General features: G+C 55.9%; 1 protein-coding gene across 6 annotated transcripts; it reads right to left on the reverse strand.

The window, feature by feature from the left end:
- Positions 1 to 2568: 2568 nt before the first annotated feature.
- On the reverse strand, positions 2569 to 16074 carry RNF207 (ring finger protein 207). 6 transcript variants are annotated; one of them, XM_033228607.1, is made up of 19 exons: positions 16015 to 16074; positions 15305 to 15431; positions 14873 to 15063; positions 14088 to 14220; positions 12560 to 12704; positions 12389 to 12470; positions 12242 to 12317; positions 12032 to 12157; positions 11606 to 11652; positions 11290 to 11362; positions 11084 to 11152; positions 10584 to 10652; positions 10404 to 10501; positions 9468 to 9654; positions 9103 to 9288; positions 8785 to 8836; positions 8335 to 8452; positions 4614 to 4694; positions 2569 to 3729 (listed from the first exon to the last, which is right to left on the reverse strand). In XM_033228607.1, the coding sequence occupies exons 3-19, from the start codon at positions 15061 to 15063 to the stop codon at positions 3558 to 3560; spliced, it is 1905 nt and encodes a 634-aa protein (XP_033084498.1). In that variant the 5' UTR covers positions 15305 to 15431; positions 16015 to 16074; the 3' UTR covers positions 2569 to 3557. The 6 variants fall into 6 exon arrangements, 4 of the variants coding, with proteins under 4 accessions (XP_033084498.1, XP_033084499.1, XP_033084500.1 ...); XM_033228608.1 differs by lacking the exon at positions 16015 to 16074 and adding an exon at positions 15635 to 15943; XM_033228609.1 differs by lacking the exon at positions 15305 to 15431 and having other exon boundaries at positions 16015 to 16072.
- Positions 16075 to 17445: the final 1371 nt, after the last annotated feature.

The raw sequence follows: 17445 nt of genomic DNA on the forward strand, positions 1-17445 counted from the left end.
TCTTTGAGGGAAAGTTCTTTCCCCTGCTCTAAGTAGGGCGGGCCCAGCCTCCATTCCCATTGGGAGCCACGAAGTTGTCTTGTTGATAGGTGTAGGGCAGCTGTTGGCAGCGCTTGCCTTGTGGATGGTAAGCTGACGGTGTTGGCATTTCATGCCATCCTCCATCTGCCAGAACCCAGAAAGTCCACCTTCATGCCAGGCCCACCAGCTGGAAGGAGCCCAGGAGGCAGGTCTCAGGGTTTCACGGTGAAATGCTGCCTGACACCAGGGAAAACCTGACATTGTATTCTGCTTGAGAGAAGAATTCCAGGGGTAGGGATGGTGCGAGAACATTCCCACCCTCTTTATAATCCCAGGGCAGCAGTCAGCAGTTACTTAGGGATAAAAGATGAACTCCTATTTTTTTTTTTTTTAGACGGGGTCTTGCTGTGTGGCACAGACTGGAGGCTAGAGTGCAGTGGCACCATCTCGGCTCACCACAACCTCTGCCTCCCAGGTTCAAGCGATTTTCCTGCCTCAGCCTCCTGAGTAGCTGGGATTACAGGCTTAAGACACCATGGCCGGCTTTTTTTTCGAGACGGAGTCTCACATTGTCACCCAGTGGAATGGCAATATCTCCGCTCACTGCAACCTCCGCCTCCCGAGTTCAAGCGATTCTCCTGCCTCAGCCTCCCAAGTAGCTGGGATTACAGGCATGTGCCACCATGCCCGGGTAGTTTTTTGTATTTTTAGTAGAGACGGAGTTTTACCATCTTGGCCAGGCTGGTCTCGAACTCCTGACCTCATGATCTGCCTGCCTCGGCCTCCCAAAAGTGCTGGGATTATACGCGTGAGCCACCGCGCCTGGCCAAGATGAACTCCTTAAGGGCAGGATTTGGTAAGTGATTGACTTCTTTTTAGTTCTGTGATCTTGAGATTATTTTTAGCTTTATAAATTTAGCAGTGGCAGGGCCCGCAGAGAATCAGGTTAATGCGGTAAAGGCCACATCACCAATTTTCTCAATTTAAAAAACTGTCAAGAGATTTATTTTTCCATTGCAGGTTTTAAAGTGGAGATTCTTAAGTGGAAAATAGGTACTGCTCAGAACAAAGCTACTTGGAAACAGCACAACGTGAAGTCTTTCGTGAGGGCTTGCAGGCCGCTGCTGAGTGGCAGTTTACAGAAGAGGTCACGAGGTGAGCCTCTTAGGACAGAAAACAAGGCAGCAGCGCACCTGCCACCCCTTTGTTGGTGCAAGCTGCTCCTTGAGCCTAAAAAGTAGGCTTTATTCATCCCTTCTCTTCATTTACCAACCTGGGGGATTGGTAGGACCAGGGGAAACATTCCTAAACCAGGAAGCTGCATTAGCAGATCAGGCTTGGTAAGGTCTCGGCCACAGCTGGCTGCCAGGAGTACCCCCACGATAGGCACAGCACACCACTGTCTCTTCGCTGCACTTTCTTCCTGCCTTAGGTAGTTGGGCTTGCCCACCATAGTTTGCTTTTGTCGTGGTTTGGCAAGGTTAGAAGACCTCGACCTCTCTGTCTTGCTGGGAAGTGCTTACTCTCTGGGCCACTGCTGCAGAAGACATGGCACTTGTCATGGGTTTGGAAGACACAGCCATCTGCAGTAGAGGCGGCCTATCCCATTGCAAGGAGAGGAACTTAATGGAGTAATTATTCTACTCTTCTTTTTACATACAGAAATGTTTATTTAAATATTCTAAATTGGATTTTCTTTCACAGATACTGATTATTCTTTCCAGTTCTTAAATAAAACTGCACTTGATTTCACTCAACCACAGTGTGATTGTGTGGGATGTGAAACTCTGAGGTCACTCCTGGGTAAGAAGCGTCTTAAGCCTTCAGCCTCAAACCACATGTGTTTTGCCTCCTCAATTTCTTTCTGAATTCCTACCTCTAACCAGTTGTAATGATAATTCCTTTTGCCCTACAGGCCACCACATAGGTTTGTAAGGGCTTGGAACGGGAGCCTCAGTGCCCTGAAGTAGCAGGTGCAGGGGCAGTGGACGTTGATGCGAGTGATGTGTTATGTGTTTAATGTGCTGCTATGTTAGCATGTAGACCCATTTACTGTTAATCACTGAATCAAGCTGGATATTTGCTTAAATGTGACTATCTGGGCATCGTTTTTCCACAAAAACTTTTAAAAGTTTAGGTCACATGGGTTAATTTTTAACAAGCAGTTATTAAGCTCCTCTAAATGGAAAGGGTACTGTGGAGAAATGGAAAACTGCTTGGAAAAAACTACTAGAAAAAAGGTTGCTGCTACCCAGTGCTTTGCTATCAACGGAAGGTGGACACAGGAGGGCTGCAGGAGTTTGGGAAAGCAGTGAAGTAACTGAGACCATCTGCTACGTAAGCTGGCCAGGTGCTAACCCCTGGCTTTAGGAGCTCTGCCCTTGCTGGAAAGGGAGAGAAGCTGGAGCAAAGGTTCCTCATCCTTCTGTGAGTCACTGCTTAGATTACTGGGTGGAACTTTCCAGTAGCACCAGGTTAACAGTGGGACTGTAATTCCGGAGCAACTGGATTCCTTTGCGATAGGGCAGGTGCTACTCAGCAGTGGAGTCTTGTTACCTAAAACTCAAACCGGCACACCCCGACGGACCACACTGCCCAGCACAGGGTCTAACACAGATGCTCGGTGCGTAGGTGTGGAACAAGCGAGGGATTTCTCGCTGGATGGCCACTCCCTGATGTTCTCCATGTGGACTGGGAGTCATCCCAAGCTACTGTGACAAGGACGAAGACTTCGTACCATGCAAACATGGGGAAAAGCAAAACTGCCCAAGCCAAAGAACCTGAAATTATGGCCTGTCAGAGTCTCTGGGTTTTTTTAATTGACAAATGATTACCTTTTAAAGAAATAAACAGCCGGGCATGGTGGCTCATCCCTGTAATCCCAGCACTTTGGGAGGCCAAGGCGGGTGGATCACCTGAGGTCGGGAGTTCGAGAACAGCCTGACCAACATGGAGAAACCCCGTTTCTACTAAAAATACAAAAAATTAGCCGGGCGTGGTGGCGCATGCCTGTAATCCCAGCTACTCGGGAGGCTGAGGAGGAGAATCGCTTGAGCCTGGGAGGCGGAGGTTGTGGAGAGCCAGAGATTGTGCCATTGCACTCCAGCCTGGGCAACAAAGTGAAATTCTGTCTTAAAAAAAAAAAAAAATTGGCCAGGCACAGTGGCTCACCCCTGTAATCCCAGCACTTTGGGAGGCTGAGACAGATGGATCACCTGAGGTCTGGAGTTTGAGACCAGCTTGGCCAACATGGTGAAACCTCATCTCTACTAAAAATACAAAAAAAATGAGCTGGGCATGGTGGCAGGCACCTGTAATCCCAGCTACTCGAGAGGCTGTGGCAGGAGAATCGCTTGAGCCCAGGAGACGGAGGTTGCAGGGAGCTGAGATTGCACCATTACACTCTAGCCTGGGCAACAAAGAGTGAAACTCCGTCTCAAAAAAAAAATTTTAAAAACCATGGGAACAACCTTCTCACCAGTGTCCCAGTCTTGTGCCTGCTCTAAGAGCCTGACCCTGGGGACCTGTCCCATTTGCTAAGTCAGGTGTTCCCTCCATGTGGGGATGTCACCCCTGTTTTTCTGTTTGGATCTGTGATGATCCTTATTTTTGAGTAGAGGCTCTTCCGAGAGGCCGTTCGGAGCCCAGCTGTTTCCTTTAGGCTCTGGCGTCTTCTCTCTCTTTTCCGGGACACTTCCTGGGTTATTCCTAAGGGACAGCCTCATGTGAGCCCAGCCCACTCCCCCATTTCACCGTATCCCTGCACTGAAATCCACTTGGGCCAAAGCTCTCAGAATGGAACGTCTTCCTGGAAGGCCTCAGTGAGTGACCATGCCTTCAGAACCAGGAAGGCTCTGTCTCCGAAAGGATCTTGTCTACTTCTGAGTAGGAGCCAGTCCCCAGGGGATGGCTATGAGTTGTTGAACCATCAGGCTGTGTCAGTGGTTTCTGGTGACATTGCATTTTGAATTTGGAAGCATCTGAGCTAATAAATGGCAGCTGTGCAGGGGAGGCTGGGGCCAGACTCTGCTCTATCACCAGCCACGTTGTGACTCTGGCCACTTCAGCAACCTTCTGTACACCCCTAGGCTCTTCCAGTTCTGATTCTACAGTGCTGTCCTCTGCCCTGTGACTGAGTACGTCTTCCTGAGAGCAAAATACACAAAGATCAGCCTGTGACTGTGTCGTAGGTGTTACTGCACAGCCGTCTCTTCCTCTGGCAGGTATTGGGGTGCACACTGTGGCTCTGGGGAACAGTCCTTGGTCATTTTCTCGTTTCAGTGACCCGAGTCCCCTAGCGTCAGCATGTGCAGCTCCTAGTGGTGAAACTGGACGCAGGCAGCAGCCACGGCTGTTTATAATGGTAAAATGGGGTCCTGTCTATCAAAGTAACACCTATTTTATCTATGAGGTCCCTTGTTTAAGTTACTCATCCGGGCTGGGAGCCTCTCTGACCCCTTGTTTTACAAAGAGGCCCAAGCAGGGTCCCAGAGCTGAAGCCAAAGGGGAAAAGCCTGGAGTTTCCTTTGTCATCCTGTTGGCCTCAGAAGCCACATCGCGTGCCCACTCTCTGGTGGAAAGACTCGCTTTACCTGGCTGAGGCCGCGCTGTTCCTGCTGTCGTCGTGCGTGTTTTGTAGACTCTCCGACTGCTCATCCACGGGTGCCTGAAACCTGGCAAGAGAGTGGGCACCAGAATCTCAAGGGAGCAGAGCCAGCTGCTGCACGGCCTTAAGCTCAGAAACCTCAGAACCAAACTCTGCCAGCACGCATGCGCTCACCTAGCGTTTCATTCTTTTGCTCCTCAACTATTTACTAAGGTCCAGCGGTTGGCGAGGGCCAGGCCTGCATGGTGTGCACGAGAGGCCAGGCCCTGCCTCATGGAAGCTGTGTACTGGTCGGGGCAGACACGCTGAGGGAGGGAAGGGTGTGTGGTGCAGGGCGCCAGGGGGACCTGCCTTAATCCAGGTGGAGTGGGGAAGGCCTCTGCAAGTGTACCACTCTTGTGCTCAGAGCTTCCAATCTGCCTCACGGCTCCAACCCTGCCCCGCTCCTAATATGAGCAGATGCTCAAGGGGTGACCTGACATCTGAGAAAAACCTTCAGCCTGGAAGACAGAAACCTACACAAGCTTAGAGGGCGTGGTGGTGCACACCTGTAATCCCAGCTACTCTGGAGGCTGAGGCACAAGAATCGATTGAATGTGGGAGGTGGAGGCTGCAGTGAGCTGAGATTGACACCATTCCACTCCAGCCTGGGCGACAGAGCGAGACTGTCTTCAAACAAACAAACAAAGACCTTCACAAGCAAAAAACAACTGGGAGGAAACACTTCAGGCAGAAAATTTCCAAAAGGAAAAAAACCGTTGGCCTCACAGGGGTAAGATACTGTGTCCATGAAACAACAGGATACCGTCAAAAGAAACAGGTGGCCGGGCGCGGTGGCTCAAGCCTGTAATCCCAGCACTTTGGGAGGCCGAGACGGGCGGATCACGAGGTCAGGAGATCGAGACCATCCTGGCTAACACAGTGAAACCCTGTCTCTACTAAAAAATACAAAAAAAACTAGCCAGGCGAGGTGGCGGGCGCCTGTAGTCCCAGCTACTCGGGAGGCTGAGGCAGGAGAATGGCGTAAACCCAGGAGGCGGAGCTTGCAGTGAGCTGAGATCCGTCCACTGCACTCAGCCTGGGCGACAGAGCGAGACTCCGTCTCAAAAAAAAAAAAAGAAACAGGTACAGAAGGAGCTGTTGGAAATGCAAAACAAGATAGCAGAAATGAAGTACTTAATGGAAGATAAAGAGGCCTGGCACGGTGACTCACGCCTGGAATCCCAGCACTTTGGGAGGCTGAGGCGGGAGGATCACTTGAGACCAGGAATTTCAAAACCAGCTTGGGCAACATGGCAAGACCCCATCTCAAAAAAAAAAAAAGGGCCAGGCGCGGGGGCTCACACCTGTAATCCCAGCACTTTGGGAGGCCGAGGAGGGCAGATCACCTGAGGTCGGGAGTTCAAGACCAGCCTGACCAACATGGAGAAACCCTGTCTTTACTAAAAACACAAAATTAGCCGGGTGTGGTGGCACAAGCCTGTAATCCCACCTACTCAGGAGGCTAAGGCAGGAGAATAGCTTGAACCAAGTAGGCGGAGGTTGCAGTGAGCCAAGATCGCACAATTTCTCTCCAGCCTGGGCAACAAGAGTGAAGCTCCATCCAAAAAAAAAAAAAAAGGGAAATGGGACAGAAAAGGTAAATTAGAGGGCCAGCCCAGGGGAGCCAATATCCAACAACAGGAATTCCAAAAAGAAAAAGTGAAGAAATCAACAAATTGAAAAAGAGGCCGGGAGCAGTGGCTCATGCCTATAATCCCAGCACTTTGGGAGGGCAAGGCGGATGGATCACGAGGTCAGGAGATCAAGACCATCCTGGCCAACATAGTGAAACCCCTGTCTCTACTAAAATACAAAAAAAAGGCCAGGTACAGTGGCTCACACCTGTAATCCCAGCACTTTGGGAAGCCGAGGTGGGCTGATCACAAGGTCAGGAGATCGAGACCATCCTGGCAAACACGTTGAAACGCTGTCTTTATTAAAAATACAAAAAATTAGCTGGGCGCGGTAGCGGGCGCCTGTGGTCCCAGCTACTCAGGAGGCTGAGGCAGGAGAATGGCGTGAACCTGGGAGGTGGAGCTTGCAGTGAGCCGAGATCGCGCCACTGCACTCTAGCCTGGGCGACAGAGCGAGACTCCGTCTCAAAAAAAAAAAGAAAAAAAAGAAATATTCCAGCCTGGCGAACTTGCCAAAACTCCATCTCTACTAAAAATACAAAAATTAGCAAGGTGTAAAAAAAAAAAAAAGGAAAAAAAAAATTAGCAAGGTGTGTTGGCACGCACCTGTAATCCCAGCTACTTGGGAGGCTGAGGCAGGAGAATCATTTGAACCCCGGAGGCGGAGGTTGCAGTGAGCCAAGATCACGCCACTGCACTCCAGCCTCGGCGACAGAGCGAGACTCCATCTCAAAAAGAAAGAAAGAAAAAAGAAGTATGCCAGAACTGAAGAGCATGAATTTTCAGATTGAAAGGGCCTGCCAGTATCCAACCTAAGGGATGGAAATAGACTCTCCCCAAAGTGAAATCTGAGAACACTGGGAGCAAAGAGAAGATTTGACAAGCTTCCACAGAGAATTAGTAGGTCGCATTACAAGGGTAGGAGTCTGAGCGCCTTCAGACTTCATGAACAACAACCATGGAAGCTAGAAGATAAGAGAGCGAGAGAGCAATGCCTTTGAAGGAGAATCCTTCCCAATCTAGAATTTCCAATCTAGAATTTGATACCCAGTGAAACTGTCAAGTGTGAAGCTAGAATGGAGGCATTGTCAGACCCATGCCACCCCAAACACGCACCTCCTTCGCACTCTTTCTCAAGAAGTTACCAGGAGGTGGGCTCCCCCAAAACCTGACAGGCACGTCACCACATGGGTGGTGAAGGGAGAGCCCAGGCTCCAGTCATTCCCTAGACCTACAGGGCAACCAGTCTACTCTGGGGCCCAGTGACTCAGAGACGGGAACACTGAAGACTTGCCACCAAGATCCCTCTGACACTGGAACCCCGTTGATGCCTGAGTACAGTGCTGAGAGACCCTGGTCAGAACTCTGCACAGACTTGGCCTGTCTTACATTAATGAAGTTCCTGCCCTCTCCTCCACGTCCTGCCGCGTGGATCAGCCCAGCAGGACCCTCGTGACACCCTTAGGAAGTGCTTTCTGCTTTGACCTACTCTTGAGGGTTGGAGGGACCAACTATGATCCTAAAAGCAGAAACTCAGAGCAGCCCACTCATTGTGACTACGCTTTTGCAAATGTCCGGCACCTGGTCCGCCCAGATGCCCCAGCTGAACCCGCATGACCTGGCCAGCTGACTTCCCTGAATGGCGTCCTGTGGGTGTGGCACCTTTCCCACGCATTTTTTTTTTTTTTTGAGACAAGGTCTCACCGTGTCACCCAGGCTGTAATGCAGTAGTGTGATCTCAACTCACTGCAACCTCTGCCTCCACCTCCCAGGTTCAAGCGATTCTCGTGGCTCAGCCTCCCCAGTAGCTGGGATTACAGGCATGAGCCACCATGCATGACTAATTTTTGTATTTTTAGTAGAGATGGGGTTCCACCATGTTGGCCAGTCTGGTCTGGAACTGCTGACCTCAGGTAATCTGCCCACCTCAGCCTCCCAAAGTGCTAGCATTACAGGCGTGAGCCACTGCACCCAGTCCCCGAGCACATTCTGAAGAGTCTCAGTGGCCCTGGAAACACCTCTTGGCCTCACCTGGGCTCCAGCCGCTCCTTCACCTTGGCAATGGAGCGGACGTAGGGCGTGATCTGCTTGGTGATGGTGGTCAGGTAGGCATTCTCCTGCCTCAGCTGGAGAAGGTCATGGAGCTGGGCTGTGGGGCCAAGGCCAGAGGATGGGGTCTTAATCCTGAAGCACCTGGCTTCAGGTTTTTACTCAAGCCAGCCACCATCTAAACATCCCGACCATTTCCATGATGACTTCTAATTAAAGAGTGAGGCACTTGGTGGGGGCATTCTACTCAATGAGTCCTGACCCCACATGCATCATTTGGGGCTGGTTAGCAGCCGGGAGGCACAGTCAAACGCTAAGGTGAGGAGTGTGGGTATTTGCATCTGGTTAGTGGCCGACCCTGACTTCCTCCCCTGCTAGCATGTGGGTTAGCTCGGGGACAGGGGGTTCACGCAGCAGCCAACTTCCTGGAACCTTCATAAATCTCCTGCTCATTAGCCACTTGCTGATAGGATTCCTCCCAAATCTGAAAGAGAAAAGCTGGACATTGGATGTGGCAGTGAGCTGGAATTTACAGTGCTGGCTCTGCTATCTCTAGCTACTCGGATCTACAAAGCACCCCCCAGCCAGGTCCACGTGATTCCAAGCAGCAAAGACTCCCAGGTTCCAGACCCTGCCACATGAGAGTCCTGTAGGGCACAAGCCAGGTCCTCTTTCCCTGCTTACTGTCTTGGGGTAGCCCAGGTGTCCCCTGACAGGTGGGACTGGAGTTAGAGTCCTTGGGAAGGCTACCTCCTGGAAGACGACCCTCATGCCCTCTAAGGAGGTGTGCTCCGAGGCGATCTGCACGTCCAGTTGCAGGGACTTTCTCAGGACGTCTCCCATGATCTCCGCCTTGATGAGCGAGTGGTGCTTGGTGAGGTCTCGGTGCAGCTCCTGTACCTGGTCCTTTAGGCTCTGCATCTCCGCCTGCAGATGCTTCACAGAGAGGCTGTGTGAGAGCGTGGGTCACCCTAGGCTGTTTTTACTGCCAGGGCCTCGGTGGAGGAATGGCTCCCAGGTTCAGCAGCTGGGACAACTCGATTTCCCTGAGCGTACCTTGGGGAGGAGTGGGTTAGGACATTCCCCCCCGCCCCCGCAGATCCCTGCCCCCTCACCCTGTAGGAGTCCTCATAGTGGCGGCAGTGCTCTGTGAAGGGCGTGTTCTTGCCCTCTGCCAGCAGCACCTTGGTGCTGATGGACCGGTGCAGCGTAGGCTTTTGGACGGGTGACCCGGACATCTTTCCTACTGGGGAGGGGCAGTGGGGCCCCGTCAGCACCTTGGGGCCTAAGCCCCCTGACAGCCTGGGGAGAGAGCCAGTGTGGATGCAGGGGGTTGCAGAAGTCTGCCCCTCCCCTGACCTCCCAGGGCAGCCCCCTGGACTGTTCGGGGCTCTCACAGCCCTCTCCACCACCTGGAGCACAGCAGAGCCACCAGGAGCTTTGAAAAGCCTGCGGCAAGGCCTCACCCGGACATCCACATCTATTTTTTAAAGTCCCTGGAGTGGGTTCCAGGGTGTGGGGCCAAGAGCAAGTCCATCGGAATGCTGCCAGGGCTAGGACCGAGTGAGCGGTGTGTTCACTTCTATGCTGGACACAGGAAGTGTGGGCCCAGTCTCTCTTAGTCTTTGGGGCCCCTGGGCACACACATGCCGTTTCAGCATTTCTCCTAACTCCTCCCCAGATGAGTCCAGGAATCAGGCCCCCTATGACTTCAGGCCACCTAGGAGGCGGTCAGCCCAGCCCCAGGTGCTCCACCCCAGGGGAGGCTGCAGTGGCGGTTGGGGGCCTGAGTCCTCCCCTTCTCCTTTAGTGGAGCTCCGAGTCAGGTCTGCCATGGACTTCAGATCCAGGGCTTCCTGCTCCCCTACTTAGTGGACTCGCCCTGGCCACCCCCTGTGCCCAGACACTGTACTGGGAGGGTGTCGAGCTAAGGATGGAGGAAGGAAGGGTGGCACCTGGCTTTTCTCTGGTGATCTGGCCTCTCAGCACCCACCCTCCCCCACACCTCAGCGTCGGGGACCTTGTGCCTGGCCTCCCCAGTTGCCGCTCACGTGTTAGCACCACTTGCAGCAGCTGCCACCCGACGTGTCCCCAGCAGCAGCAGCGGCTCCAGGCAGCGTGCAAACTCAGCTCGGTGGTCACTGGCAATCTGTGCAGCAGGATGGGGTCATGAGGTGGCCTCCACTGCCCTGCGGGGCCCCCGACCCTGGCCCACCCAGGCCACTGCACACCTTGCTGCTCCGCACAGGCCTTAGGCGGTACGGCCGTGTGACGATGCCCTGCAGCCTCTCCATCAGCTCCTGTGGTAGTGAGGAGGGCCTCAGGCCGGTGGAGGTGTGGCAGCCGGGGGCAGGAAGAGGGGAGATGGAGGCGAAACACATCTGTCTTTGGCACTTGACTTGGTGTCCCTTAGCGGTGCCAGCCCTCTTCTGGGACTCATCCAGACAAACCCCCCACCCCATCCGCAAATCCATAGGAGAGGGGGTGGCTGGACTCCAGTGGTCACTCCACCCCATGGGGGACTGGAGGCTCATGCCCCCTTCCTGGCTTCACTGTCCTTGTAACAGTGGCCGTAACTGGTTTGCAGATGATGGAGTTGGGAGGGGGTCAGTCCCGAGACCCCTGGACCAGGCTCCAGGTGACAGGCTGCCCACTCCTGAGTTCGTGGCTTTGGTCTACAGGGTGGGCTCCTGGTGGGGAGGGGGCATCTGCAGGAGCAGAGGAGACTCACATAGCCCAGGTCCAGGAACTCAGCCTTGTTGGCCAAGCTGAGGAAGGAGGAACAGATGACCAGGTGGACCTGGGGGAGGAGACGCTGCTCAGTGCCTGGCCGGGGAGGAGGGACCCACCTGCACCCCAAGCTCCCTGCACCTGCACCCCAAGCTCCCTGCACCTGCACCCCAAGCTCCCTGCACCTGCACCCCAAGCTCCCTATACCTGCAGGGTGGGCAGCAAGGTGGCCAAGTGAGAGAGCTGCTCCTTGAAGGCCTTGTCCTTCTCTTCGTATTGGCTGGGGGAAGGGGGCTGCCTGGTCTCCAGGGGGCCAGGAGCAGGGACGGGCAGTTCCATCCCCCCAGCCATCTTCACATGTCCATCCCTGAACCCCTTCTCTGCACGCTGAGCCATGCTGCCCTCCTTAGCTGGGAGGACATTCGGATGTCTTGCTCCTCAGGGTGGAACGCCCAGGTTCGGAGCTGAGGGCATGGAGGCCAAGGGGTTTCAAGGGAAGCAAGCCCTCCTCCCCCCAACTCACCTCTGCACAGCCTGCAGCAGCACTGCTTTCCTCTCTGCCAGCCTCTCCTGGGAGAGATGGCAAGCATGCTCTTGATTTGTGCCCCAGCCCTGCCACCTCCCACCATGCCTACCCCCGGACCCCCGCCACCTGCTGGTTACGCTAGGTAGTTCTCCAACCTACCAGCCCTGCATCCACTGCCTGAGGGCTTGGGTCCTCTCACCTTAAATGTCACCTCCCCGGGGAAGTCCTTCCTGACCACCTCACCTCCCCACCACTAGCCTGGAGCAGGCCCTGGTTTCCCCTCCCAGTTGTCCTAGCAACTCCAGGAAAGTGCTTGGTGCAAGGCCTGCTGCCCCACTACATTGGAAATCCACAAGGCCTAGGGACTGGCCCTGTGTCGCCAGTTCCCCGCTGGGTCGTTTATTCCCCAACCCCATCCCTCACCTGCATGCTGCCGAAGAGGGCGTGGATAGCGTTCTCCTCCTCGGCAGCGCTGTGCCGCACCTCCTCCACCATGGCCTGCAGCAGCGCGATGGCCTCCCGCGTGGCCGTCTGCAGGGCCTTCACCGCCTGGGGACAGGGCGGGGTCAGGCTCGCGAGCGCCGCCGCGCGGCCCCACACCCCCGCCCCCGCGCGCCAGACCCCTGCGCTCACCAGCACCGCCTGCTCCAGCCGCTCGCAGCCCTGCACGTAAGCCGATTCCAGGTCCACGCAGTGCGCCCGACTCTCCCTGAGGGAGGCGGCGGGTGAGGCCCGCTCCGGCCGCCCCCAGCCTCCTCCCCTCGCGCCCCCTCTACGCACCCCTGCATGTCGCGGAAGCAACGGATGCACAACAGCAACTTCTTGTCGGTGGAGAACAGGAGGTAGGGCTCTGCGTGCAGCGCTGCGGGGGCAGCGGGCGGTGGTGAGGGCTCCGGGCAGTGCCCGCCCTGTTCCCACCCCCAGGTCCCTGGTCCCGCAAGCCTCACTCACTGCACTTCTGGGGCACGTCGCGGCTTCGCTGACCCAGGGCCACGATGTCGTGGCGCGCGAACATGCGTGCTCGGTGCGTCTCATCGCGGCAGCGCGCGCACAGGGGCTGTCCGCACGTGTTGCAGAAGTACGTGGTCTCCACGTCCTGCGGGCCGAGAGCGGGCTCAGGAGCGCCAGAGCCCGACCGCGGCCGGCGCGGGAACCGCAGCCGCCGGGTGTCATTGCGTGTGTTTGTCCCAGCCGTGGCGGAGTGCGCGGCTAAACGCAGCCTTTTCCTGTAATCTAGGCACTTGGCGCTCTGATATACCCGGTTTACAGATGAGGGCACTGCGGCTCAGAGGCTGATTAAGTAGGTCCGTGGAGTGGGGTGGGGGACAGGAGGATAGGGCAGAAACTGCCTTTATAAAACATTTCACCGAGGCGGGGTGCGGCGGCTCACGCCTGTAATCCCAACAATTTGGGAGGCCGAGGTGGGCGGATCACCTGAGGTCAGGAGCTCGAGATCAGCCTGGCCAACATGGCGAAACTCTGTCTCTAATAAAAATACAAAAATTAGCCGGGCATGGTGGCGGGTGCCTGAAGTCCCAGCTCCTCAGGAGGCTGAGGCAGAAGAATCACTTGAACCCGGGAGGCGGAGGTTGCAGTGAGTCAAGTTGGCGCCACTGCATTCCAGCCTGGGCAATAAAGCAAGACTCCGTCTCAAATATATATATATATATATTTTTTTTTTACCTGCAACAAAAGGGGTGTGAAGGCCTGTCACGGCCCTCTTGGCACACTCAGTAGTGGCCAAAAGGTGGTGAACACCCTGGCAGTCTGGAGTCACACCTGGGCGGGGGAGGGGAAGAGCAGTGAGAGCTTTAAGGTTCTCCTCTCCAAGCCAGACCCAGGGCTGGAGTCTAGGGCTTGGCTTGCAGCCCTGGTATGGACACATGCAATGGTTGACATAACAGGCCCTACCTGCAGTCCCTACCTCCTGCTAATCCTCTCTGTACCTCTGGGTCACACATTTCTCAGCACTTGCCCAGAAGGCTGGAGCTTTTGCCCCAGTCCGGCCGTCCTCCTGGGATTCCCGATACATTTTCTGGCCTCCACAGGCCAGAGTCCCCCGTGCCCTTTACAGCCCAGAGGGAACAGCATGCTGTCCCCACCTCCCCTGGGCTGTAGCTGCTTCTATGCCACTTGGGTAGCAGAGGCCCTTCAGGGTCGGCCCAGGCCTGCAAACTGGACTGCCTTTCCTGTGCAGGTCCACAACTCCACCCTGAATTGGGGATCAGTGAGTTCTCCCCAGATCGAATGGCCTTAGCTTCTGCCACTGTCTGGACACTGGCTCAAGTCCCTTGTTCTGGACCTCAGTCTCCCCACTGGTATAAAGGGGTTCACATTCGGGCCCAACATGCCCTAGGGAGGTGCTGGAGAATCCACTGCCAGGTCATCCTCTGAAGATATGCTGGGTGCATGTGCAAGCACTGGGGACTATGTAACCTGGTACCCTCTACTCCTCACCCGCCCGCCCCGCCGCCCCTGCCTGCTCGCTGCACTCCAGGTCACAGTTGGCACAGCGCACCGCCTCCACGCCATCCCCCGAGCTGTCCACCAGGAACTGCAGCAGCCGGTCCACGGGTGGGAGCCCGCTAGGACCCTTCACCACCGTCTGGTGTCTGCAGAGAAGCCCAGGCCCTGAGATTCTGACACCCCTTCCCCAAAGCTCCCCACCCCCACCCCTCACATTCCAGGCTGGAGCTACAAATAGCTGTGTTGGGAGGTGGGGTGCACCACAGCTCTGGGGTTTACTATAAATATCACAGCCAGCGCTCACCCTGCCCTGGTCCCTACCCTTGCCCAGTCCTGGGCACTCCTGCAGACAGTGGGGTTGGTGCCCCTAGTATCAAAAGCAGAAGCTGCCCCTTAGCATCCTCTCACAACATTGGACAAATCAGAGCCACTCCTGGGTTCCCTGAGTCCACATAACTGTAACTGTGGTTTTGTGGACCTAAGACTTCTAAGACTCAAAGCGTGTTACTGGGAGTGTCTTGACCAGTGCTGGAGCTCCACCCCTACCCCCTGACTTTTGATGGGAGGTCTTGGGCCAGTAACTGCAATCTCCAGGCCTCAGTTAAGCTGATCTATAAAGTGGGCTGAAGCCTGCAACTTCTGGCCAGGAGAGCTAAGGACTGGGTGCAGCATCTCCCAGTCGTTTTGCCTAAAGTTGGAGCCTTACTCTCCTGGCACCTGGGTCCCAGCTCGGGCAGAGCCAACCTTGGGCTGCCGGGATGGCGTCTGGGGGGTCTTTGGGAACTTTGGGACACTTACTGGCACAACGGGCAGGTGAGGCGGCCTTCAGTCGCGCGGCCACGCAGACAGCCGGCGCAGAAGTCGTGGAAGCAGTCCAGAAGACACGGGCGCTCGTACTGCACGTGGCACAGCGGGCACACCAGCGGGTGGACGCTCGGGGCGTCCAGGGAGCTCAGGCCCTCCAGGGGCCCGAAGATAGCTCCCGACATCTGCAGGGACAGCACAGGCGGGCGGCTGGGGCGCGCACGGAGCCCCGCTTGAACTCCCGCAGCCCCTCTGCCCGGTCGCCCGCGCCCTCCCTGTCGCGTCTGGACACGACGGGGCGTCCAGAGGTCACGGAGTGGGGAGCCGCTAGGGCCCGGGTAGGGGAGCCGCTAGGGGAGCCGCCGCTGCCCCGGCGCAGGGAGACTAGGCAGTGAGGACTAGCGAGGGGAGGGGCCCTGTACCTACCCGCTAGGCCGCTTTACTGGGGGCTACCCGCCCTCCGAGCTTCTCCCCCACCGTCCAGCGCTCCTAGTGCGGCTCCGAGCCGCGCTCTGAGACCCCGCACTGCCGCTCTGCCGAGGAGCTGCCGGCCCTGGAAGGTCAGGCCCGCACCGGGCGATGGGTTCCTATCCTACGCGGGGCCTCCCTCTGCCCTGGCCTCTCCTACCTCTCTTCACTCCCACCCTCGGAATTCCCCGCCGGGTGTCCTCTGGGTGACCCGCAGGAGACGCCCCTTCCGGCATCCACCTTCCCCACGTTGGCTGCTGCCTTACGGCCCGGCGGGGCCGAACCGACCTCGGCGCTCGCCATCTGCTTTGCGCTCTGGTTCTGGCCCGGCTACTTCATCCCCAGCCCGCGGGGAGGAGAAGCTAGGACGCCAAGACTCCAGGGACGGTGCCAGGCAAGGGTGAAAGGGTCGGACTGGCCCCTGCCCGGGATAACAGAGTCCCGAGCCCCAAGACCAGAGCGCCGCGCAGAGCGGGGCCAGAGGACCTTGGCTGCGGGGTCTTCAAGGGTGTAGGGCGGACGCCGTGGCTTACGTCTGTAATTCCGGCACTTTGGGAGGCTGAGGCGGGCAGATCGCTTAAGGTCAGGAGATCGAGACCAGCCTGGCCAACGTGGCGAAACCCCGTCTCTATTAAAAATACAAAAATTAGCCAGGCGTGGCCGCCCACCTGCAGTCCCTTTGGGAGGCTGAGACAGAACTGCTTGAACCCGGTCGGCGGAGGTTGCAGTGAGCGGAGATCCCGCCACTGCACTCCAGCCTCGGCGACAGAGCGAGACTCTGTCTCAAAAAAAAAAAAAAAAAGTCCAGACCCCACCCCCACCGCCGCTATTCCCTGCTCTTCCATCCGATTTGGGTCTGAACAGGTCATCGCAGCCGCATTTCCTCGACGGCCAATTGCGGGCGCCAGAGAGCAGCGGACGCCCCGCCACCAGCACTTGGGCGGCGGAGTGAGACGCCCTGGAATCCTAGCCCTGCCTTTCGCTGGTTGTGAGCTCTTGGCCATGTTACAGACCTCTCAGAGCCTCAGCGCTGGGTTAAAATAGAACTGGTGTCCTGATAATGGGCGAGGCCCCAGTGGAATAATGCCCGTGAAATACACATACTGGGCGTCCACTTAATTAAGGCCCCATCCTCATTGCCTGCCAAGTTCCCAAAAGTGGGATGGGTTTGGGTGGGAGGTTGAGAGGGGAGGCTCCCGGCCTTTCCAGCAGTGCCCCCTCTGCCGTCTGGGCCTGGCAGATGCGTGTTGATCCCAGCGTTTTCTCCAGCATGCTCTCGCTTCCTGCCTGTGTTATCCTGAGTGTCCTAAGAGCAGCCCGTTTCTGCCCCTCTTGCAATTACAAAGTCAAGCCCAGAACTGACCCACAGTAGTGCTCAATAAAGGCTTAGAAAAAATTCGGAGATATTTGAGCTGTTTTCGTTTTGTTTTGTTTAAGACAGGATCTCACTCTGTCGCCCAGGCTGGAGCGCAGTGGCGCGATCATATCTCACTGCAGCCTCCGTTTCCTTCCACTTCAGCCTCCCAAGTAGCTGGGACTACAGCCGCGCACCACCACGCCCGGCTAATTTTGTTTTTTTCTTTTTCTTATTTTTGAGACGGAGTTTCGCTCTTGTTGCCCAGGCTGGAGTGCAGTGGCATGATCTCGGCTCACTGCAACCTCTGCCTCCTGGGTTCAAGTGATTCTCCTGCCTTAGCCTCCCGAGTAGCTGGGATTACAGCTGCACGCCACCAGGCCCAGGTAATTTTTTGTATTTTTAGTAGAGATGGGGTTTCACCATGTTGGCCAGGCTGGTCTTGAACTTCTGACCTCAGGTGATCCGCCCACCTTGGCCTCCCAAAGTGCTAGGATTACAGGTGTGAGCCACTGAACCCAGCCTTTTTTTTTTTTTTGTATTTTTAGTAGAAAAATAAAAAGTACAATGTGCTGCACACATTGGGGATTTTGCCGTGTTGCCCAGGCTGGTCTCCAACTCCTGGGCTCAAGCACTCTGCCTGCCTTGGCCTCCCAAAGTGCTGGGATTACAGGCGTGAGCCACTGTGCCTGGCCTAAGCTGTTTAATTTATATTAACTCATTTAATCTGGACAACACTCTTATG

The sequence above is a fragment of the Trachypithecus francoisi genome, unplaced genomic scaffold (assembly GCF_009764315.1).
Source record: "Trachypithecus francoisi isolate TF-2019V2 unplaced genomic scaffold, Tfra_2.0 Lachesis_group12, whole genome shotgun sequence".
NCBI classification, from domain to species: Eukaryota; Metazoa; Chordata; class Mammalia; order Primates; family Cercopithecidae; genus Trachypithecus; species Trachypithecus francoisi.

What these genes read in the sequence shown, in the direction of transcription:
- RNF207 (XM_033228606.1), bottom strand. An exon ending in GCTGCAAGTGGTGCTAACAC is followed by an intron (nt 9,655 to 10,403) that starts GTGAGCGGCAAC and finishes CTCTCTCCCCAG; the next exon opens with GCTGTCAGGGGGCTTAGGCC. An exon ending in TGAGGGTCGTCTTCCAGGAG is followed by an intron (nt 8,837 to 9,102) that starts GTAGCCTTCCCA and finishes TTTCTCTTTCAG; the next exon opens with ATTTGGGAGGAATCCTATCA.